The following is a 24,990-nucleotide window of genomic DNA, read 5'->3' on the forward strand; positions in this document are numbered from 1 at the left end:
TTCAAACTTTAGTTAGTGTGTAATGTTGTTGTTAGAGTATAAATAAAATCTGTAAAATTTTAAAGCTCAAAGTTCAATGCCAATCGAGATATTTTATTTAACAGAAGTCGCCTACATCGAACGGCCAGTTTGGACTACATCCCTCTACTTCCTTCTTTGATGACGTCACTAAAACAGTTTTTTGACTAATCTACGCTCACAGGAATACACAAAAAAGGGGGCGTGGTCTTGTTGCGCTACCACGGAGAAGAGCAAGAGTTGCGTTTGTAGAGTGTGTTTGTCGCCATGTCGTCGAAACACTGTTATTTTCATCCCGCAGTCCAATCACCTTTGTTTGGCCTTCCCAGGGACGCTGTACTTGGAGATCAATGGTTACAATTTATGTTTAACTCGGTTCCCGAAAATTATAATTGTGGTATCCTTACTGCAATAGTTAATGTTGGACTGCAGTGCACATAATGGCCACAAGAGGGGACTATGTTTATGTATATGGCTGTTTTCCGTATGAGGTACTCTTCTGAGTGAGTGCTAACGTTGTACATTTTCTGTCGCTGCTTGTGGAGATTAAAGGGTTCAGTCTCTCGGGAATTATTGTCTTTTGTGTTCATTCGGCACAACACCACAATAATCCACATGTAAAACTATGTGCAGCACACGTTATGGTAAGAGGCGTGACCTTTCCGGGCAAGGAGCGCTAAGCTGCTGTCGAATCACAACACAGGAACCGCTGGCACAACCAGAAGTCGTTACGTATTTCCGAAGGAGGGACTTCATAGAACAAGGAAGTCATCAGCCCGTTTTTATGACAGTGGAAACAGCGGTATACAGATAAGTAAATTATGTGAAAAATACTGTGTTTATTTACACGCGAAACATGAACACATGTTATATTGCACACTATAAACACAATCAAAGCTTCAAAAAAACACGAAAAATGGGACCTTTAAGCAGAATTGATACTTAAAATCTGTCCCAGCCACTGCTACTTTATTTCAAGAGTACTCTACTTATCCAGGGACAATAATTTAAAATGATAATAATTTACAAATTAATTTGAAAGATTTATTCGTGATGGAATAATTACTTTACAATTGTATTGGAGTCTTACACACATGCTTGTACAGTTATTCTGAGCCGTACATTAATTTGAATGGTGATGCTATTATGGGAGTGGCTTAGTGCAGCACAGGAGATGCAGATAACTCGATCTTGACTTTAATTAATTTTTAATTAAAACTTTAATTAATGCTGTCACGTAACAAATATGCTTCAAAGATAAAATTTAATGAATTGCGAATTACAACATTGAAATAAAAATGTAATGACTGTACAAATGCTGGGGAATCTAAATAATTGGGAATCATGTAAAAAAAACTGTGCACATTTTATTTATATATTATAAAATTTATATCATTCTGTCATTTTGTTCGCTTGGCTGTTTCATTATAAAGGTCCAGAAATTTGTCAAGTTTTTTGTCAGGTGTCTTTTCTAATTATATGATGTCATTACATTGCTGTCTTGCCGCCAGCCAATCGCTGCATTGCTGATCGTGGTTTCAAGTATCAGTACATCTGCCATTTTCATGGAACATGAGAACGCGTAGTAATCTCAGACAACTTAATCCTGATATTTTAATCCAGTCCACAAATTAATTTGAAGGACCAAATTAGGCAGAGATCAGTTATCACGGTTAGCAGATCTAGCATCTGTCAAATCATCTCAGATGTTTTAAGCGAGGTACGAAGAACGGACCCCAGGTTTCAAATTTTTTGAAAATGATACCGTTATTGTCTCTGTGTTAACTACAAAAAGGTGAATTTGAGAAAACGGTGACGTCATGGGCATGTGTATTATGTGTTCGGTCTATATGCGTGTAGTGTTTCTTTACCAAGTGACATCGCCAACTACTGGCCTGGCATAATACAGCGGTTTTAGTTGTTTTCGCTGATTTGTGTGAACAGGGATTGTTTTGACAACGTTGTCGTCTATATGTGAAAAACGTTGTCTGTATGGTTCAAGTAACATTTTTACCATCTACCATATGTACAGCGATTGTTTTAATATTTTAAAGCAATCATATTTTTTGCAGATATTGTGATATTCTCAGCACAATCACTAAGTACAGGAATTTTTTTATTGTAAATCTACCTTAAAGAACATTTAGCAAATTTAAGAGATGTTATGCAATACACCAATATGTCTAGATATAAAATATACCCTGAAATTATATGATAAGCAGCACTATGAAAAAAAATGGGAAATTTTTTTTCAAAAGTAACATACAGTAGTTGACTGGACACATCACACACATTGTTAACTCATACACATACACAGTCTCCTCTGACCCATAGAAGGTTAAAATAAGTAACACAGTTGAGAGAACTTTTGTGAACATGAGCAAAACAGCTTTTTCTGAAGTATTTAGATTTTAGAAATCAATTTCAAGCAAACTGAAACAAAGGTTACGCAAAATATTTGTGTGAGATTATAATATTATAATATGCTTTCCTGTTAGTTGGAATATATTTCTGAAGAAATTTGTTCTAAAAATCTGAAATGAACATCAATGGATGAATGGATGTACACTAAATGTGTGTGTGTGTGTGTGTGTGTGTGTGTGTGTGTGTGTGTGTGTGTGTGTGTGTGTGTGTACAAAAAATGCACAAATATCGCTGTTTCTAGAGAATGATCCTGATACATTGTAATTGTGATTTTTTTTTTGCTATTTTCAAGCTTCAGCATATGTTGTGTTAATCAGTGTGCAGCAGTGAAGGATCTTTGTACTGGACACTTGGCAGAAAAGTTCTTCTCATGTTGGATTTATACCCAGTGATTCTAGTGTAGATGCTACTGTGTTTCTTCTTTTGCACATTCTCAGTATTTTCAAGTAAACTACAAAACACCTAACAGAGTGAGATGACACTTCATTTTTCAGGATGATGACATAGTTTATCTCCCATTAGATTTCACTGTTTATATTATTTAATTGACAATGAACATTGTTCCTTAATTGTATTTATGTATGCATTTCACATATGCTGTTGTTTTCACACAATATGCTGTTTTGATATTTTACACTTGCATTCTAAAATGTATTTACTCATTGCTTTATGTAAAAGCTTCTCAGAGTACTTCAGTACTGTTTCTCACAAAAGTTTTGTGTTCCCCTGAGAAACTTTTGCGTTTGCTTGTAAAGAACTCAAAAGTGTTGTGAGCAAACCCAAGATTTCTCTAGGGAACGCAAACATTTTGTGAGAGAACGCAAAAGAATTTGTTTCCCCCATATCATATTATTTCCATCACCATGTCCCTTTAGGGGCTCCATAGATTTGTGTGTTGGTTGTATTTCAGAGTTTCAAATGGCCATCTGATTGACATTATACAAACAACAGGAAATGACAGCATCATAACTAACTTTAATCTATTGATATTTCAACAATGTAGAATAAAAAAACTACATAAATTATAGTTTGTTTAAAGGCTTTTAATTTTAGTTAAATTTAGCCATTGCATGACTTGAGGATGATGTAGCTTCTAAAGTGATTTGATGGGGATTAACTGACTGATGTGAAGTGGCTATGTGAATTGGGAGATGGTTTGTTAGTATGGCAACCAGCAGTTTAAGGCACAGCAGCATTATCTGTAACATCAACAAACAAACCAGTGAGCCTTGACCCTGGTTTGTGTGTTCCTGTTAATGCGCTTGAGGGCAATATTCATAAAGGTAATCGAAACACATCTGTTAAACTGAATGAAAATGGTGCCTAAAGCTGCCCCAGTGTTTGTTCAAAGGTTTAGAAATGTTTGTTCAAATTGCCCCGTAGCCGGTACCAGCTTGTTTGCAAAATGAATGAACAATGCTTCAACTGCTCAAACCTGGGAGAGATGATCATTATATACGGTCCTCACCATCAGTGTCAGCATGAATCTTAAACATTTTAGAAGAAATGTGTCTTCTTCAGAAGTTCAAGGCATATGTCTTTTAATTGTCATTTTCACTAATGCCATCTCAACTATTTCCTCTTAATAAATTTTAAAATTCAACTTATTTCTGTAATGGCAAAGCTGAATTATCTTTTCAAATACTCTACATCTCATTGATATATTTTTTGTTTCCTGTCATCTCTTCTTAGTGATGCTTTGACAGTTTGAAGGGCTTCTTGAGACCTGCGCCACTGCCATGGCGGTGCGCTCTGACCTGTTGGGCACGGCTCAGCCGGTGTTTGAGTCCTGGCCTGCAGGGGGTGGCAGTCCTGTGGAAGAGCTGGACGTCAGGAGTTTCCTGGGCTCACTGATGGAGGAGAACAGCACAGCAGAGATATGTTATCGCTCTCACTCCCGCAGCAGCGTCCTGCAGGGCCTGCCCTTTGGAGGAGTCCCCACTGTCCTCGCCATAAACGTCGTTCTGTGGCTGGTACAACATCCCTGCTAACATATTTAAAACATTCTGCAGCTGCAACTGAATGACATTTAATGTCAAGTGCATCTTATGTACTTTCTTGTTATTTAATGATATGTACTTCTAATTTTCAAGAGAATTTGAACCTCAGAGTTTGAACCCTAATGAACCCCAGTACCTTGGTGAAGAACAAGTTTGTTTGTTTTTTTTCATGCAAAAAGAAAAATACATTTTGCATAAAATTTTGTTCTAAACTCCTACGCCATCCCCCATATTCACCCTCATATTTCACTATATTTTCATAATAAAAATGACAATGATAATAATCAGTGTTTATAATTACATTATAAGTAACACATTATAAGTAACGCAAGTTATGTAATCAGATTTCTTTTTCCCAAGTAACGGATGCATTACTTTTAAATTTACAACAAAAGTGTAAAAATGTCTGAGTTACATTTTCGAATTAGTAACAGAAGTAACACAATTTGTAACTTTTTAGGGAGTAACGCGATATTGTGCCATTACTTTTAAAAGTAACTTTCCCCAACATTAATAATAATCACACATAACTTAAATGAATAATTATGTCTACTTTACATTCATATTATTTTAATTAAGAAATATTGTTTTATTTTCATTAATAAGAAAGAACTTGGGAGGGGAATGTGTAAAAAAGACAATGTCAATGTAAAAAGTCCTAATGTCTAAATTAGTTTGATTTTGGGGTGAAATATGACCCAGATTCCTTCCCATGACATTCGCCCAAATCTATAAAATAGAAAAGTTAACACCCTTTTTATTTTGAAGAAAAGCATACCTACCACATATTCAAGTCAAGAATATTATGTAATGTTACTGAATCAATCTAAATGCATTGATTTATACCACCAAAACTACATTATATAGGTTAAATCAGGTAGAATTAGCTCTTCAAAGTAACACTTTTTGCAGTGTTTATACTGTTTATGTCTGTAGATTCTAAATATCAAATGTTTGAGGTCGGTATGTGTTGCAACAGTTAACAGGCGGCTTAAAATTTCTGTGGAAAAGTATGAAGTGTTGAAATTTCAGGATTCTTTGATAAATAGAAAGTTCAAAGAATAGCATTTAATTGCAATTGAATTTTTGTGTCAGTGTAAAATTGTTTACTCTTTTGATCAATTCAATGCATCTTTGCTGAATATTGATCTATGTAAAAAAAAAAAAAAAAAACATACTGACACCTAACTTTTAAACAGAAGTATATATACATTTGAGCAAATCGTTCATGATTAAATTATAAACAGCGGGAGTGTTTTTTGCAGTTTCATTTGTGACGCTATATTGGGGAAGAAATGACACTCTTTACCTCTGAGTTTAGAATAAGTTGATAACCAGCAACCTAGGAAGCTAAATAGAGACTTGTAGCTTCCCAGTAGTCAGCGTTTTCGGTTGTCTTTTCATTGACTGTTCCTTCCGGAGTCATTATGAACACAAGTGTGCATGCAGACCGCACTGCCTGTTAGTTTCCAAGACAACCACTCACCTCATCTCTCTCCGGCCAAAGAAATGGCTAATTATTACTGCTGCCCAGGGGTCTAGTGAGTGCCAGGGTTTACTTACACAAATAGTTCTTATTCTGTTTTTATGCACACATTTAAATTGGCACTATGTCTTCTGGGTATATTCTGGAATATTTCTGTCACATCTTTTTAAATGCATGAGCATCAGATCAAGTTATTGTTCACTGTGCATGTAATTTACTAACAGTTTTAATTTAGGTCACTCTAGAAATCAGTATGCTGATATCACTGAGGTTTGGTGTGTTTTATTGTAGTTCCTGCTTCTAATCTTCTCCTGTTTGAGGAAGGCAGCTTGGGACTACGGCCGCCTGGCTCTTCTTATGGAAAATGACAGGTATCATCTCATAACTGTTGACTGTTTGCAGAATGCTTTAAGATGTAAATAATTGAACATCTGTGTGTGGTGGTTGAGTGAACTGAATGCTTAGCAGGTCAGCGTGAGATCCTGGCGCCACCTGCTGGTTACACAGGACATAGTTAGTTTGATCATTGTATTATTTGGTATGATATTATTATTATTATTATGCATTTTATTTATAGGCGCCTTACATGACACTCAAAGACACCTAACATACACATAAAACAACATTAATTAACAAATGATCCTCAGACTGGATACAAATACATAAAAGCCTGCCTAGAAAAATGAGTCTTAAAGGATTAACGTAGTTCACCCAAAAATGACTCTGTCATTTATTACTCACCCTCATGCCGTTCCACACCCGTAAAACCTTCGTTGATCTTCGGAACACAAATTAAGATATTTTAGTTGAAATCCAATGATTCAGTGAGACCTTCATAGTGAGCAATGACACTTCCTCTCTCAAGATCCAAAACATATGAAGATTTCAGATGCAAAAGCCTCTAAGTGCCGTCTGAAATTTTCTTCTAAAATGAGCATTTTTATCAAGCTCGTATGTTTAGGTTCAGTAATTAAACTTTAATGGCAATTAATAGGTCATTTTCATTGCCATTAAAGTGAAATAACAACATAAACATACAAGATTGATGAAAAAAATGCTAATTATAGAAGAAAATTTCAGATGGCACTTAGAGGCTTTTGTATCTGAAGTCTTCATATTTAAATCGGTTCATGTGAGTACAGTGGTTCAATATTAATATTGTAAAACGGCGAGAATATTTTTGGAGCACCAAAAAAAACCCGACTTATTTAGTGATGGCTGATTTCAAAACACTGCTTCAGGAAGATTCGGAGCACAAATGAATCGGTGTATCGAATCATGATTCAGATCGCGTGTCAAACTGCCAACGGCTGAAATCACGTGACTTTGGCGCTCTGAACAGAAGATTCGACACACTGATTCATTTATGATCCGATGCTTCCTGAAGCAGTGTTTTGAAATCTGCCATCACTAAAGTTGTTATTTTGGGGTTTTTTGGCACTCCAAAAATATTCTTGTCGCTTTATAACATTAATATTGAACCACTGTACTCACATGAACGGATTTAAATATGTTTTTAGTACCTTTATGGATCTTGAGAGAGGAAGTGTCATTGCTCCCTATGGAGGCCACACGGAGCCATCGGATTTCAACTAAAATATCTTAATTTGTGTTCCGAAGATTAACAAAGGTCTTACAGGTGTGGAACGGCATGAGGTGAGTAATAAATAACAGAATTTTCATTTTTGGGTGAACTAGCCCTTTAAGATGAGTTTTAAAAACAAGAAGACTTTCACTTTCACACATCCTGTGTAAGCAAGTTCCATAAATAGGGAGCTGCATGACTTGGGACCCCATAGAAGTTGTGCGAGTTCGAGAGAAAACAAGAGTGTGTGCAGAAGACAATCTTAAGGTACAAGTAGGGGCGTAGATGTGAAGAAGGTCAAATAAGTATGAAGGAGCAAGATTATTGAGTGCCTTGTAAGTAAGGAGTAGAATTTTAAAATCAATACGGTATTTAACCGGGAGCCAATGCGAGTGTTGCAGTATAGGAGAGTAATATGTTAAGTTACAGGAGTTCTCAAATAATTTCCGCAGGTGAATTTTGTATTAATTTAAGTTTTTAGAGAAGCTTTGAAGGAAGACCGTAGAAAAGAGCATTACAGTATTTAATACGTGATGTCACTAAAACATGAACAAGAAGAGCAGTGCTCTTCACTGAGAGAGCAGGACGAAGTCGATTAATGTTACTTATGTGAAAATATCCGGATCGAGTGACACTGTTTATATGAGCTTCAAATGATAAAGTACTGTCAAAGATGGCAGCCAAACTTTTAACCTGTTCAGACAGAGACACTGGAAAATGATCAAGAGGAACAATTAGATTTAGCCAAATTGGTTTTTGAACCTACAAGAAGAATTTTGAGTTTTACTACTGTTAAAGGGTTAGTTCACCCAAAAGGAAAATGATGTCATTAATGACTCACCCTATCGTTCCAAACCCGTAATGCTGTGTTCACACCAAACGCGAATAGAGCGTCTGGCGCGAATGATTTCAATGTTAAGTCAATGTACAGACGCGTTTACGCGTGTCTGGGGGTCTCGCGGCGCGAATGAGGCGTTTAGCGCGGCGCGGAAGACGCGAATTGAGCGTTTCGCGCGAATGGTGCTTTTTGTGCATTTTACGCGTATGACGCGAATTCGCGTCTGACGCCCGAGTTGAAAAATTTGAACTTTGGCGTAAATTCGCGCCGCGTTAACCAAACAGGAGCCTGCTTGCTGCTGTGGCGGCAGGCCGCCCGGAGTCACTCATTCAAAAATGGAGGAACGACTGATATTATCAGTGAGCAGTCACCCAGAGATTTATGACACAAGTTCATACTTCAGACAGGAATAAAAAGGAGCTCGCTTGGAAGAGTGTCGGTGAGGAGATTGGGCTACCTGGTAAGTTGTAAATACACATTTCACTTTTGAGTCACGTACACGTTTATCGACCCGCGGCCTTCCCGCGACGCTGACCCCTACGCCGCTGTTCTGCTCTCCAGAGCAAATACAAAGCGGTAGCTCTCTCGATGAACGCACGATCAACATCAGCCATCTTGCAAACAGACAACCGCCTGCACTTGCCCCTCCCACAAGAAGCGGATTTCGCCTCGGACGCGAATGCATTCAAAATGTTCAAGCGGCAAACTAGACGCGGTAGACGCGAATTTGACGCTCTATTCGCGTTTGGTGTGAACGCAGACCTCCGTTCATCTTCGGAACACCGTTTAAGTTATTTTAGATTTAGTCCGAGAGCTTTCTGTCCCTCCATTGAAAATGTGCGTACGGTATACTGTCCATGTCCAGAAAGGTAATAAAAACATCATCAAAGTAGTCCATGTGACATCAGTGGGTTAGTTAGAAGTTTTTGAAGCATCGAAAATATATTTTGGTCCAAAAATAACAAAAACTACGACTTTATTCAGCATTGTATTCTCTTCCGGTTCTTTTGTCAATCCGGGTTCACGACTCCGCAGTGACGCTGCTGATGTAAGACGCTGCTGACGTGTTATCCAGTGCGCCCGAGCTCCGTTTACAGTCTGAGGGAGACGCACGCTGTATTCAAGCTATTCTACATTGTTTGTATTTTGGTATTACTATATTTTTTATATAGCAATACCAAATGCAATACCGGATGTCCTAATTGCCAAAAACAACGGCGTAAAAGTGCATTACCAACGCCAACAGATGAAAGGATTCAATGGAAACAATTCAATGAAATCAATTCAATGGAAAGGATTCCGGAAGAGAATACAATGCTGAATAAAGTCGTAGTTTTTGTTATTTTTGGACCAAAATGTATTTTCGATGCTTCAAAAACTTCTAACTAACCCACTGATGTCACATGGACTACTTTGATGATGTTTTTATTACCTTTCTGGACATGGACAGTCTACCGTACATAAATTTTCAATGGAGGGACAGAAAGCTCTCGGACTAAATCTAAAATATCTTAAACTGTGTTCCCAAGATGAATGGAGGTCTTACGGGTTTGGAACGACATGAGGGTGAGTCATTAATGACATCATTTTCATTTTTGGGTGAACTAACCCTTTAAGTTTGAGAAGATTGGATGTAAACCAAGCTTTAATATTAGCTAAGCAATCTGAGAGGATATATGGAGGAAAAGTAGAAGTTGGTTTATAAAATAGGTAAAGTTGGGTGTCATTGACATAGCAATGAAATTTCATCTCAAATTTCCTAAAAATATTACCAAGAAGTAGAAGATAAATAATAAATAATAGAGGGCCCAAGATGGAGCCCTGTGGAACACCAGTAGTGGATTTGATCGGAACTGCTTCAGCTGTACAAATTGAGTATGACCCGGTAGATAAGATCAGAACCAAGTCAGGGGGTACCAATGATTCCAATAATCTAAACAGAATGCTTTGTGAAATGGTTATATAGATAAAAGTCCTGAGTCCAATAACTAATATTAGTTAAGATCTCTAATATCTTCATATTAATATATTCGTGATATGATATGTAATATATTCTAATAATTATATTATATATACAATGTACATGATGTTTACATTGTCATTTTCTATTTGCGTACCATTGAATTTTTGTTCATATTTTTAAGAAACCTGTTATTATTAAAACATTTCAGCTCACACACAAAGTGTCCCTATGGGAGAAGTGGGTGGAATTTGATCATAAGTCTAAAGGTTCATGTAATTTTGTCGAGGCAGTGTTGCTTTATTCTGCATCAGCATATAGCATTAAAGTCTTTGTTTATGTGAATGTGCTGGTGAATTCAGTGTGTATATTTGCAAAGCATTGCATCAGCCCACAGAGAAAGCACCGGCCCTCACAGCAATAATATTTTTACATTTATGCACACTAGAATTTCACCTGATGCTTTTCTGATGATAGACTTGTGGGTGGAAATGTTTGAACTGTTCTGATCTTGAGGCTAATTATACTTGAGTACTTTTGGAACAGGTTTTGAGATGGGACTTCTCAAAAAAAAATCTGTCACTGACTGACATGATAATATAGAAGTTACATAATTGTTACATGAGAAGTTTTCAGAGGGGTTATATATCAGTTTTTCAGTCAAACTTTCAGTTAATGCTTGTTTTATCTGTGGTTTTCAAAGACTTCTCTCTTCAACACCATATTGGTAACACTTTACAGTAAGGTTCCATTTGTGAACATTAACAATGAAAAAGACTTCTAAAGCATTTATTAATTTTAGTTAATGTTGATTTCAACATTTATTATTACAATATTCAAATCAAAAGTTGTATCTGTTAATATCTTTTCATGGACATGAACTAACAAATGAACATTTATATTGGTAATACTTTATTTTAGTGTCTTTTTTACACATTTTACATGTAGTTACTATAGTAATAGCAGTAAATTATGCATAATTACATACAACTAATCCCAAACCAAACCCTAACCCCTTCCCTATAGTATTTACATGTTGTTAATTGATATTACTTAGTATATAAATGTATAATTACACTGTAACTAAAACACCTTAAAATAAATTGACCATTTTAAATTGTCGTTCCACACCCGTAAGATCTCCATTCATCTTCGGAACACAAATTAAGATTTTTTTTGATCAAATCCGATGACTCAGTGAGGCCTGTATTGCCAGCAAGATCATTTACTTTTTCAATGCCTAGAAAGCTACTAAAGATATTTTAATATATACATATTATAATCAGTTCATGTGACTACAGTGAAAAAAAAAAAAGCGACTTAATTCAACAATATCTAGTGATGGGCGATTTCAAAACACTGCTTCATGAAGCTTTGGAGCTTTATGAATCTTTTGTTTCACATCAGTGGATCGGCGTGCGTATTAAACAAACAAGTCACGTGAACTATTGACATTTCGAGAAACATATAACATAACGAAGCCTCGTTTACTGAAATCACATGATTTTGGTTCTCTGAACCACTGATTCGAAACAAAAGATTCGTAAAGCTTCTAAGCAGTGTTTTGTACTGTAATATTTTGTAAGAAACAAAATATACCCATCTTGAAAAATAAGTAAAAAGTGTGATAACTGGTCCCAGTTATTTATATAATTCTACACAAGAATAATATATTTCAGAATTTCTTACAGTATATGAGGTTTTCTTAAGTCTATTTTGTGAAAAAAATATTACCTGTCCATACCTATTGTTTGTCTTTGTTCTGTAGCTTGACATCACTATTCTATGGAGAACAAAGCGAGAAGGAGAAAACCCCATCAGAATCCAGTCCATCGGACTCAGAGACCAAGGACACGGTGAGAATCTTTTATAAAAGAAAGTAAAAAGAGACCAAAAAAACATCACACACATTTAAGAAATGTTTGATCAGGATCTTCACTTGAATTTACAAAACTGGTCAGTGCAAAGGCCCTCTCACATCACAATCACAAGGCCTGCATGTCATTATTGATTCCAGTCCTACATAGACATGAGTAAAAAATTTTTTTAAAGGGATCATGACATGAGAAATCAAATTTGCCTTGATGTTTTGACATATAAGAGGTCTTTGTACCATTAAAACATGCAAGTTTCAGAGCTTAAAACATCCTCCTCATTATAAACAAAGCATTTATTTAATCAAACTCTCATTTTGATACTGTGGGATCACTAGTGTCTTCATGTTGATGCAAATTTACAACTGCTGATACGGAAAGACATAAAGAGGCACAAATAAAGTTCAATCTGTCGACGTGGATTAGTCAGCCGCTGTTACGAAGCGTCGCCCCAGAGCTGATGTCATATAAAATAACCTGTGCACTTAGACACTATTTTCTTTTATGCACATTATCTGTCCATTTATGTTCTGACCTCACTCTGTCTCCTTGTGTTTTATATGCAATGACAGTTCAAGACATCACAGCCACGTTAAAGATATTGCATGCATTTGCATGACTTTTTCCACTTGTTACGCTATCCGTGTTCACTTAAAGAACAAATGATTCTGACAGATGCTTAGCTAGCCAGACGCGCTCTTTTTTTATATGCCAGACCTTTTTATGACACCGTTGTCTTCCCTCCCTCTCTTTATAGGGCTTCTGTTCCTGGCTCAGATCTTTGTACCACATGAAGTAAGTGTGCAAGAAGTGGTGATATCATCAACTGGCATCCTGTTTGCTCATGTTATATCTCATTAAGAAGGGAAAACACAGGGTGAAGGTGGACCGGGCACTGGATACGTTCAAAAGACTTTCAGAACCGTAAACCAGCTGCTAGTCTGTCTCCACGGTTGTTATTTGGATAAGTTGGATATTATGTTGGTGCCATATTTAGCTGGTTCCTTTAAAAGCTTCTTGATCTCTCTGGAGACCAAGAGGCCTTGCTGAGAGCTTCCTCGCGCTGTGTGAGGCGAGGCTGAAGGGGCGTGTGTGTGTATGTGTTTTTGTGTGTATGAGGTCTCCTTGTAATCATAATATCCCTCAACGCCCTCTTGTATTTGTGTGGTCTTTTAAAAAGACAGCTACACTGTATATTGTTGAGCAAAGCCAATAATTCATTGAAAACACACTGAAAACTTTCACAAAGACTGTATTTGTCATTTCAGTTCAACTAGTAGTGTTGAAATTCACATGGGTTATGTGTCAACAAGTGCATTTCTAATGTATTTTTGTATAAATTAATGGATGGGATAAAAAAAAATGTCATAATGTCATTGACTCTCGTACTGATTCAATGCAAGTTGCTTTGGATGAACATGTTTGCCTAGTGAAAAAAAAAATGCAAATGTAAATATTTCTTAAAGAATCTTTTTTGTCCTCATTATTCCCGCAGGGATGAGGAGATCCGCAGTAAATGTGGCATTGATGCAGTAACGTACCTGTCTTTCCAGCGCCACATCATCCTGCTCATGATGGTGGTGTGTTTGCTGTCGCTCACCGTCATCTTGCCCGTCAACCTCTCCGGGAACCTACTCGGTACCTCCACCAGACCCTTAAATGCTTGGTTTCTATTTGCTCTAGTAGTGCTCAGGATTCATGACAACAGACACAACACGTTTCGTATCCAGGAAAAGGCAGTATACTTGAAAAAAACATTATACCAACATTACATCTTAATTCATCAGTGTGCATGCATCTAAAACAGACTCTTTAGAATAATATCATGAATTAGTTTTGACAGATTGTTAGTGTTAGGGTTTCTTTCTCAGATAGAATTTGGTCCGGGTGACCTGAAATGACACTAAATGCATGATGGCATGCTCTGAAATTGATCTAAAATAAAATTTAAGGAAAATAAAATTTAAAGATTAAGTATGCAATTTTGTCAATGTTAAAATACTTTCAAAACTTTTAAGACATTCATAATATGTTCATTTCCAGAGTGAAAAAAAAAAAAATCAGATCCGTGGAGGTTTTAAAACATTAACTATGTTCGGAATGGTGAAAAAAATAAGAAAAAATACTTTTCTGCACTAGTACTGAAAAAAAGGAAGACAGCTTGTGCATTTTTTATACATTTACTTGTACGTAAAAATACTTATTCACGATATAGCACTAGCTTCGAGTAGCTTATTGCTTTTATAAAACGGTTACCATACCATACAAATATTAAAGCCAAAAATATGTATCTTTGCAACTTTGATGAAGTAAACTTTCACTAAAAGCCTTCCTTCCGCTGGAAAAAATAGTCCCTGACTGTGAACAGCACCAGAAGTTACATTGTTATGGCATTAGATGGCGGCAAATACTGTCTTTATGAGTGTGTCAGTAGCAAAGACTTTTACATTGAAAAGACTGAATTGTTGTGAACACGGAACAAGACACAACTGACAAATGCTTTGACTAGTGCTGTCAGTCACGGAAAAAAACCCTTAACTGTTAAAAGGACAGGATAATACATCGGACATTTAAACTGATTTTTTATTATGAATATAGGACTGACCTGAAGGAAATTGCTAAATCTGAATGCAGGTAATAAACTCGCTCACGCGATCTTTTTCTCACAATACTCTTCTACATAATACAGTAAGCTTCAATGAACAATATCCATTGAGAACATACAGTTTGCTAAGAGTGGTTGCTAATGTTTTGTGTAGTGATACACAGAACCGTTGGGTGAATATCATCCGTCATAGCCTTGTTTTATTGTGAATAAAAACAGCTAAAACAGCTATTGACAGACCAAAAGTTTGGAACCACTAAGATTTTTAATGTTTTTAAAAGAAGTTTCGTCTGCTCATCAAGGCTACATTTATTTAAATAAAAATACAGTAAAAACAGTAATATTGTGAAATATTATTACAATTTAAAATAACTGTTTTCTATTTGAATATATTTGACAAAGTAATTTATTCCTGTGATGGCAAAGCTGAATTTTCAGCATCATTACTCCAGTCTTCAGTGTCACATGATCCTTCAGAAATCATTCTGATATGCTGATCTGCTGCTCAAGAAACATTTAATGTGTACAATTGTACAAAATATTTGTGTACAATATTTTTTTTCAGGATTATTTGATGAATAGAAAGTTCAAAAGAACAGTGTTTATCTGAAATCTAATCTTTTGTAACATTATAAATGTCTTTACTGCCACTTTTGATTGATTTAATGCATCCTTGCTGAATAAAAGTGTTCATTTCTTTAATTTCTTTAAAAAAATAAATAAATAAATAAATAAAATTCTTACTGACCCCAAACTTTTGAACGGTAGTGTATAATGCTACAGAAGCTTTGTATTTCAGATAAATGCTGTTCTTTTGAACTTTCTATTCATCAAGGAATCCTGAAAAAAAAGTACACAACTGTTTTCAACATTGAAAATAATCATAAATGTTTATTGAGCAGCAAATCAGCATATTAGAATGATTTCTGAAGGATCATGTGACACTGAAGACTGGAGTAACGATGCTGAAAATTCAGCTTTGCATCACAGGAATAAATTACTTTGTCAAATATATTTAAATAGTACACAGTTATTTTAAATTGTAATAATATTTCACAATATTACTGTTTTTTACTGTATTTTTAATTAAAGAAATGTAGCCTTGATGAGCAGACGAAACTTCTTTTAAAAACATTAAAAATCTTAGTGGTTCCAAACTTTTGGACTGTAATGTGTGTGTGTATATATATATATATATATATATATATATATATATATATATATATATATATATATATATATATATATATATATATATATATATATATATATACTGAATAAAAAAGAATGCATTAAATTGATCAAAAGTGACAGTATTTAAGATGCATATTTAAGAACATATTTCTGTTTCAAATAAATGCTGTTCTTTTGCACTTTCTATTTATCAAAGAATCCTTAAATTCAGTTTACCCCAAAATATTAATCAGCAACTGTTTTTAACATTGATATTAATAATAATTAATGTTCATTAAGCATATTAGAATGATTTCTGAAGGATCATGTGACACTGAAGACTGGAGTAAAGATGCTGAAAATGTAGCTTTGCTATCACAGAAATAAATTACATTTTAAAATATAAATCAGTTATTTTAAAATGTAAATTTATTTCACAATATTATTGTTTTTACTGTATTAAAAAAATAATAAATAAATGCAGCTTTGGTGAGCAGAAAAGACTATATAAACTATATAAAATAAAAAACACAGTAGTGTACATTTAATGTACCGATTTGGAGGGAACTGGGGAAATTGTAAAAAAAATAAATGTGTAAAACTTTGTGTATAGCAGTAAATCTGCAGTGGAAATTGACAACCAATTCTGCGGATACAGACTTTAGAAAAGGCCTGGGAAAACTCTTGAAGATGTAGAAAGGCTTGGTCTTAACCCTCTATTAGTGGACATGTGTAAAAGCATAATTCAGACCACCCTACAGTGTTTGAAGATGGTTGGGTGGCACGATAGAGGGTTAGAAGAGCCAAGTTAAACATGGGAAAGGCCTTGACTGTCCATGCCACAAGAAGAACATTGTGAAAAGCCACCAGCTTTACCTCTTGTTGTTCTCAGACCTGCAATAATCTTTTCATGCAACCTCGGTGGCAGAAGTTTACTGTGGCCTTCTAAAAGCGTTAAATGTGGATGTGTGGTAGACCAGTTTGTGGTGCAGCTTCGGGGCCGGCTGGTTAGAATAGGGTGGGGGTTTTGATACTGACTGTCATCTCTATGCAACAATTTTACACTGTATTTGTGAAATAAACCAGCACATTCACAAATTTGTCATAGCAACCAAACCCAAAGCATAATGATTTGGGTGCAGAGGGTTTTTTATTTCACATTCACAGGCCTCAAATTACTTTCAGAGTTTTATTTTTGACATTGGTATGTGAGAAGAGCATGAAATGTCAACACAACTTGTTTAATTCCTATGCTTTTCAGGAGATAATCCACAGAATTTTGGCCGAACAACAGTGGTTAATGTCCCTGCACAGTGAGTTTGGTCATTATGATCGATATACACCTGAAAAGCATTACCTTGCTGTGTATGTATATTTATGAAGTTGTTGGCATGATATGAATAATTCTCTTTTTCTTGCTTTAGGAACACATTTCTGTGGTTGCACAGTATCTTTGCTCTGCTGTATTTTATGATCACTGTATTGAGCATGGCCCATCACTCCTCACAACTGGAATACAGAGAGGATGAGAAGGTCAGTGAACAGCTGTATTGTGTGCATTTCTGTTCCATAAGTGCCAGCCTGCTTTCAAGGCAAGTGAGTGAAAAAATCAAAAACGGTTCAGGAATGGTTTGAGGAGCACAACAACTAGTTGACCTCCAAATTCCCCAGATCTCAAACCAATCGAGCATCTGGGGGATGTGCTGAACAAACAAGTCCGATCCATGGAGGCCCCACCTCGCAACTTACAGGACTTAAAGGATCTGCTGCTAACATCTTGGTGCCAGATACCACAGCACACCTTCAGAGTCCATGCCTCGACGGGTCAGGGTTGTTTGGGCAGAAAAAGAGGGACCAACACAATATTAGGAAGGTGGTCATAATGTTATGCCTGATTGGTGTATATCTAACTGGAAGCCTATTTTTGCATACATTAGGCATTGTGACATTATTTTTATAACAAGTAAGCACTTTCATTAGATTTTCTATAACAGGGATAGGCACCGTCAGTCCTGGAGAGTTTAGCTCCAACCCTAATCAAACACCTGAACAAGCTAATCAATGTCTTCAGGATCACTGAGGCTAAAGGCAGGTGAGTTTTTTCAGCTAAACTCTGCAGGACAGCGGCACTACAGAGCCGACATTGCCCATCCCTGCTCTATAAGGTAAAACATTAATGAAAATCGTACTGTCTGGACACTATTTTACGGAGCCCTGCACATGACATGCAGACAAAAATATATATATTGTGGCCACGAATTAAGAATTCTTTCCCTTTTTTTATAGTTAAATTGTGGCCATGAATGAAAGAATTAGTTTCCATCATTTATTAATTCGTTCCCTTTTTTTAGTAAATTGTGTCTATGTTGAACTAATTCATTCCCTCATTTTTGTTTAGTAAAAACAAAGGAACGAATTATTACAATATGGCCATGATTTAGTCAAGAGAACGAATTATTATATCAAGCATGCAATTTATTTGAAGGTGCCCTAGATTCAAAAATTACATTTTTCCTCGGCATAGTTGAATAACCAGAGTTCAGTACATGGAAATGGCATACAGTGTGTTTCAAACTCCATAGTTTCCTCCTTCTTATATAAATCTCATTTGTTTAAAAGACCTCTGAAAAACAGGCGAATCTCAACATAACACTGACTGTTACGTAACAGTCGGGGTGTACGCCCCCAATATTTGCATATGCCAGCCCATGATCCCAACATTATGAAAGGCATTAGACAAGGGCAGCCAGTATTAACGTCTGGATCTGTGCACAGCTGAATCATCAGACTAGGTAAGCAAGCAAGGACAATAGCGAAAAATGGCAGATGGAGTGATAATAACTGACATGATTCATGATATCATGATATTTTTAGTGATATTTGTGAATTGTCTTTGTAAATGTTTCGTTAGCATGTTGCTAATGTACTGTTAAATGTGAGTTACCATCGTTTCTTACTGTATTCTCAGAGACAAGAGCCGTCGTTATTTTCATTTTTTAAACACTTGCAGTCTGTATAATTCATAAACACAACTTCATTCTTTATAAATCTCTCCAACAGTGTAGCATTAGCCATTAGCCACGGAGCACAGCCTCAAATTCATTCAGAATCAAATGTAAACATCAAAATAAATACTGTACTTACGCGATTAGACATGTTGCATGACGAACACTTTGTAAAGATCCATTTTGAGGGTTATATTAGCTGTGTAAACTTTGTTTATGCTGTTTAAGGCAAGCTCTTGGGGCGTGGAGCACGAGAATTAAAGGGGCCGCGCTGCATAAATCGGCGCGTTTATAATGATCCCCCAAAATAGGCAGTTAAAAAAATTTATAAATAAAAAACTATGGGGTATTTTGAGCTGAAACTTCACTGACACATTCAGGGGACACCTTAGACTTATATTGCATCTTTTGAAAACATGTTGTTGGGCACCTTTAAGACGAGAGAACAAATTAGTAAAGCATGCTGAAGTATTAGTAAGTCGTGGGAATGAATTGTAAACTCGTGGCCACGATATACATTTATTTGTTACTGCATGTCATATGCAGGGATATATACATATATATATATATATATATATATATATATATATTTTATTTAAATCAAATTAAATGTACTACAACATATGATATATAAATGCTTCACAATTTAAAGGTAGGGAGGGCAATTTCGGTGAGGCTAGAAATAGCAAGCTAGCTTTAAAAAGCATGACATCCCACCCTCACTTCACAGCGCTCTCCAAAGCCACACCTACTCCAAAACACATGAACGCACGCAGCCAGAGTCTGCAAAGTGTCCCGGGAGATGGCGTTAAATTACCTCATGTTACAATGATAATGAACATAAACAACTCTGATTTGTACTACCTGACTGCTGTAGATTAATTTCAGCATTGATAGTGTTGACACTGAAACACATAAATCCAAGTCTGAGGACGTGAACAGCTCCGGGTAGAACATCACAGGTTCCCATCTCATAATTACAGTTAGGCGTGAACACAGCATATAAGCTCATTGTTAAACATTATAAACATTTATGTCATTAAAAGGCATAATTGATCACGTTTCTACCTAAAAAAACAACAGCAAGAACCAGTATTTTAACTCACATTTTTCATTTATTGTTATTGCAGGTGGCCAGAACTCTAATGATAACGTCAATTCCCAGAGAAATCTCTGATCCCGGCCTGATCACCAAACACCTGCAGTGAGTGAGGCACAAATCTGTTATCCACAGAACCGCAACTATTGCGTAATCTCTATACTTCAGCATATTGGAGATTAAATGTCAACTCAACTGAGGGCATTCATTTTTCACTCTTCTATCTCCAAACAGTGAAGCCTACCCCAGCTGCACTGTCACAGACATCCGGTTCTGCTTTGACGTACAAAACCTAATGAAGCTGGACTCAGAAAGGTCATTTGCATTCGCACATCTCCTGAATGTCAAAGAGCTGACTCTAGCAAACATTGCATATTAAACCATATTTAAGGCCCGTTCACACCAAGGATTATAATAACGTTAACGGTAAAGATATAATTTTAAAAATCTTTCTAAATACATAGGTAAAAAAATAGCAGAGTTCACACCATGATAATGGCACAGAGAAAGGATATCACTTTCAGAACAATTTTGTTCTAACTGATGAATGATGGAAAAAAAAATTGACAACCAATCAGAATCCACCAGACCTTAAAGAGCATTTAAAGCAGCAGGCAACCTATACTTGTAACTGCAGCACACGCTTAGAATAAATGGTGGTGTGGACACTATATTAGTTACCGTTATAGGTTCTTGGTGTGAACGGGCCTTAAAACTATGTCCTGTACAGGCGAAAAGCAATGAAAGGAAGGCTGTACTTCACAACCAAAGCTCAGAAGGAAGGCAGGATCATGATAAAGACTCACCCCTGTGCACAGATCTTCTGCTGTGATATATGTGGCTTTGAACAGGTAAATGTCATTATAGTTGTCAAAATAGTAAATGTACAGACTGTATACATATAGAAAAGTCATGTGGCTGGTACTGCACCTCCTCACGTTGGCCACTGGAGACCACCATACACCAACTGACAGTTATGAACTGCTCTGTGAGGAGATCTGATCCTCATCTTCTCATGTCATTGTCCTCTCATCAGGTGGATGCAGAGCAGTATTACAGTGAGCTGGAGGAGAAACTGACAGATGAGTTTAATGCAGAGAAGAACCGTATCGCTATGAAGAGGCTGGGCATTGCCTTTGTTACCTTCAGAGATGAGAGGATGACTGCAGTGTAAGTGTTGGGGGTAAATGGCTGATTATTGAGAATCAGCATCATCCAACAAGAGATCCTGTATGAATACCTATATTTAAGAATTGTAAAAGAATCACAACACTTGTAAGTGTTAAAGGGGTGATTGATTATGATTTCACTTTTTTAACTTTAGTTAGTGTGTAATGATGCTGTTTGAGCATAAACAACATCTGCAAAGTTACAATGCTTAAAGTTCAATGCAAAGGGAGATATTTTCTTATAAAAAAATTCTCTGTTTAAGGACTTACAACAAATGGCTAGTTGGGACTACAACAAGCTTCTTCCCGGGTTAGTGACATCACTAAACCTAATATTTACGGGAACATGCAACAGCCATGTTGGGCTGCTTTAGAGTAGAGGAAGAGTTGTTGTAGTAGAGTGTTGTTACCATGCTTCACAAACGAGGGTCAATTCAATGCTGGATTTGCACAAAATAATTGAATCACCTCCACAGAAACTACATAAATTTATCCACTAACCGTTCAGAAACATCCAGTTGCATTCTAAAAGTTGTAACTTCTTACTGAGTTTCTCCATCAGTGATTCCGGTTTGAACAATGTAAGGTTGAACATCGTTACTGACGTTTGTCATTTTGGCTGCGTGAGATTCTCCAGCTTTGTTGTTGTTGAGCAACCGAAGTGCGAGCTGTTAAAGCTCAGCCCTCTTCTGGAAAGCGGCAGTAGCTCATTTGCATTTAATGCACTCAAAAAATGAATTGTTGGATTTACTTAAAAAATAAGTGTCAAGTGGTTCCACGCAACAATATTGAGTAATTTGTACAAATAACGATTTAGTTAAATTAACAAAAGAATTCAAGTAAAGCTGACAAAATTTCTTTGAGTAAATACAAATCATTTGAACGTCACTGTTACATAATATTTATATGTGCGGTTTACTTAATAATGTTATGTTGATTACATAAGGTGAACACATTTTTTTTTTTTAATAATCATTTAAATAAAAAGGATACAACATATCAGAATGCAGCCCCTCACCCCAAAATACACTCAGAAAATAACTAATTGAACAAACTCAATTGAATTGAGAGCAGGAATTTCATCCTATAAACATGCGTATATGAGTGCGCACAGCCTAAACACAGGCGACGGTCTTCTGTATGATAGTAACCACAAAATTAAAAAACATTACAGAAACTATTCTAAATGTCCAACATAACTGAACATTAAACACTAACATAAACTAACAACATCTTTCCCTTTACTGAAAAACACAAAAAATAACACTTTAATTCCTAAATTTACTCTCCTAATGCAGTCCCTTGCAAAGCATGCTGGGAACTACGGATCCACTGCACAGTTAATTGTCAACAATAATGTGTGCGTTTCACACAGCAATGTTAAGTTGACTGAACAAACACTTACTAAGCTGACAATACTCAATTTTAGTAGAAACAACGCAGTTAAATTACGTTCATGTAGTTACAAGAGTTTTTTAAGTAATGTGAACAAGGGTGGTTTGAGTGAAACTAACAACAGTGAAAGTTCATTTTTTTGAGTGTGGGACACACACAAAAATGGCCTGTTTTTGCTAACACCCAAATAGGGGCAAATTTGACTATAATAAATTATATTAAAACTATAATAAATGATCTATGGGGTATTTTGAGCTGAAACGTCACAGGCACATTCTGGGGACACTAGAGATTTATATTACATCTTGTAAAAGGTGCATAATAGGTCCCCATTAAATAAGGAATAATTGACCATGGGTCAAAAAAAAATTCAAGACACCTGTACATCAGACCAAACTTTTGCAACTTATAAAGATTTTTTTTAGTATACTACTAGTAAACAAACAGCTTTATATATATTATATACAACACTGATTGATCAATACAGTATGTTAAAAAACACAATATTTTGTACTCAACTGAGTAGATTACCTTCATAATATATGTTCTCTTATACACTATTGCTTAAATATATAAGCCTCTGTGCTTATGTTTCTGCAGCATTGTGAAAGATTACAGCCGAGCCTGCTGCCGACACAGACCCCAGCAGTCCAGCATCACCACAGTGGTGCGCTCCCATCAGTGGGGCATTTCGTATGCCCCTGCCCCCAATGACATCATCTGGTAAGTTGACATGATAACCACATCTATATCTTGAATTAGGAAAAAGTATAGGAATAGCCGCAATGAGGTTATTGCTTTCACGAAATGATCCAGATTTACAGTGTTTTATGTGATGTTTTATTTAAAGTTTTTTCTGAGTATACAGTTATGCTAACTGTGATCTCCAAAGTTGGAGTCATATATATTTTTCATGACATGCTTTGTTCCAGGCATTACACTTGGATTTGAGAGATGAAATTGGATTAATTAAGTCTCAATCTGAGTGTGTGCCTAGACAGCCACTGTGAAAGCCATTATATCTCTTACATAATATGTGTTGAGAATCATATATTGAGTGAGTGTTAGTGTGTGTGGGTGTGTGTGTGGGGGGGGACAGTGTCAGTCCGTCTTTCTGCTTGACTGGACATGTGTGTGTGTGTGTGTGTGTGTGTGTGTGTGTGTGTGTGTGTGTGTGTGTGTGTGTGTGTGTGTGTGTGTGCGTTTGTCTGAATTAAAGACTTTTTTTTTATAGATATAAGCTCTAATGTTTTAGCATGTTTGCTTCTTATTAAAACAATTTATTGAAGTGTGAATGTTTTCCAGGTCAGTGTAGCCCATGAGTTCAATGTTTTGTAGCACTGCATTTATAGAGTGAATGGTTTTGCAGTTTTGGAAAATTATTCAGTGGAAATAATTACTTTTGAAAGGTATTTGTTTGCGCTTTATGTAAAGCTCATTCTCATTTTTATGCCTTTCATGTGCACTGCTTTTACTTAAAGGGGTATTTCACCTAAAATATATGAAAATTCTTTCATTTACTCATCCTTACGTTGTTCCAAACCTGCACTGAAAAAAAAAAAAAAAAAAAAAAAAAAACTCATTATATTTTGTTCCTATTTTGTTCACTTCCCAAAAGAGAGAACTTTTATTTTAGGTTTTTTATTTTGTCAATTTAAAAACATTGGACAAATAAGCTGGATAAACACAGTAAATTAAGTTCAGTTTACTGAAATCAAAAAAGAATGTGTGAGATTTTTCTTTTGCGGAACAGAAATAATTTTTAATGTCCATTCAATTAAAGTAAATGAGGTTCAGTGTTGTTTTGAGCCCTTTTGATTTTTCAAAATGTCTTTTTTTGTGTTCTGCAGAGGAAATAAAGTCATAAAGGTTTGGAACGACATGAACCTTCATAATGTCATAAATTTAATTTTTTTGTGAACAATCCTTTTAACCCTTTAAAGTGTACTGTATCATATTTGATACACAAATTATCAAAATTATCAAAACTTTGCTGAAAAAACCTGTTGTACACAATCTACTGCATACCTTCTGTTGTCTGATTAATGATAGTTTATACTTTTTTTAGCAAGTAAAAGACCTTTTAGTATCATTCTGAAAACGTTTCTTTTTGCTTTAAAACATTTACTGATTTTTATATGTATATAAAAGTGAGAATAACTTTTGTATTACGAGTAATATTTCAAGATGAACATTTACCGGGCTGCAGAAGTGACTTACTTGATCACATATGACACTCAAACACATGTACAAACTTTTTTATTATTATTTAGATTTTGTGTTTTATTTGTTTAAAAATATATATTTTTTGGATTATCATTTTCTATATCAGACTGTTGCTGTTGCTGCAAACTTTAAC

At 35.7% G+C, this 24,990-nt stretch overlaps 1 protein-coding gene across 1 annotated transcript in view; it reads left to right on the forward strand.

Moving 5' to 3' along the window:
- Nucleotides 1-4,181: 4,181 nt before the first annotated feature.
- tmem63c (transmembrane protein 63C) overlaps nucleotides 4,182-24,990 on the forward strand; it is a 35,246-nt gene continuing 14,437 nt past the window's right edge. Inside the window, exons 1-12 of the mRNA XM_067367698.1 lie at nucleotides 4,182-4,415; nucleotides 6,220-6,299; nucleotides 12,080-12,167; nucleotides 12,943-12,980; nucleotides 13,681-13,823; nucleotides 17,225-17,276; nucleotides 17,388-17,496; nucleotides 20,099-20,172; nucleotides 20,302-20,382; nucleotides 20,798-20,918; nucleotides 21,104-21,237; nucleotides 23,232-23,354. Of these exons, the coding sequence (XP_067223799.1) occupies nucleotides 4,182-4,415; nucleotides 6,220-6,299; nucleotides 12,080-12,167; nucleotides 12,943-12,980; nucleotides 13,681-13,823; nucleotides 17,225-17,276; nucleotides 17,388-17,496; nucleotides 20,099-20,172; nucleotides 20,302-20,382; nucleotides 20,798-20,918; nucleotides 21,104-21,237; nucleotides 23,232-23,354 (1,277 nt within the window). The remainder of the gene's footprint in view (nucleotides 4,416-6,219; nucleotides 6,300-12,079; nucleotides 12,168-12,942; nucleotides 12,981-13,680; nucleotides 13,824-17,224; nucleotides 17,277-17,387; nucleotides 17,497-20,098; nucleotides 20,173-20,301; nucleotides 20,383-20,797; nucleotides 20,919-21,103; nucleotides 21,238-23,231; nucleotides 23,355-24,990) is intronic.

The sequence above is a fragment of the Chanodichthys erythropterus genome, chromosome 18 (assembly GCF_024489055.1).
Source record: "Chanodichthys erythropterus isolate Z2021 chromosome 18, ASM2448905v1, whole genome shotgun sequence".
Lineage (NCBI taxonomy): Eukaryota > Metazoa > Chordata > Actinopteri > Cypriniformes > Xenocyprididae > Chanodichthys > Chanodichthys erythropterus.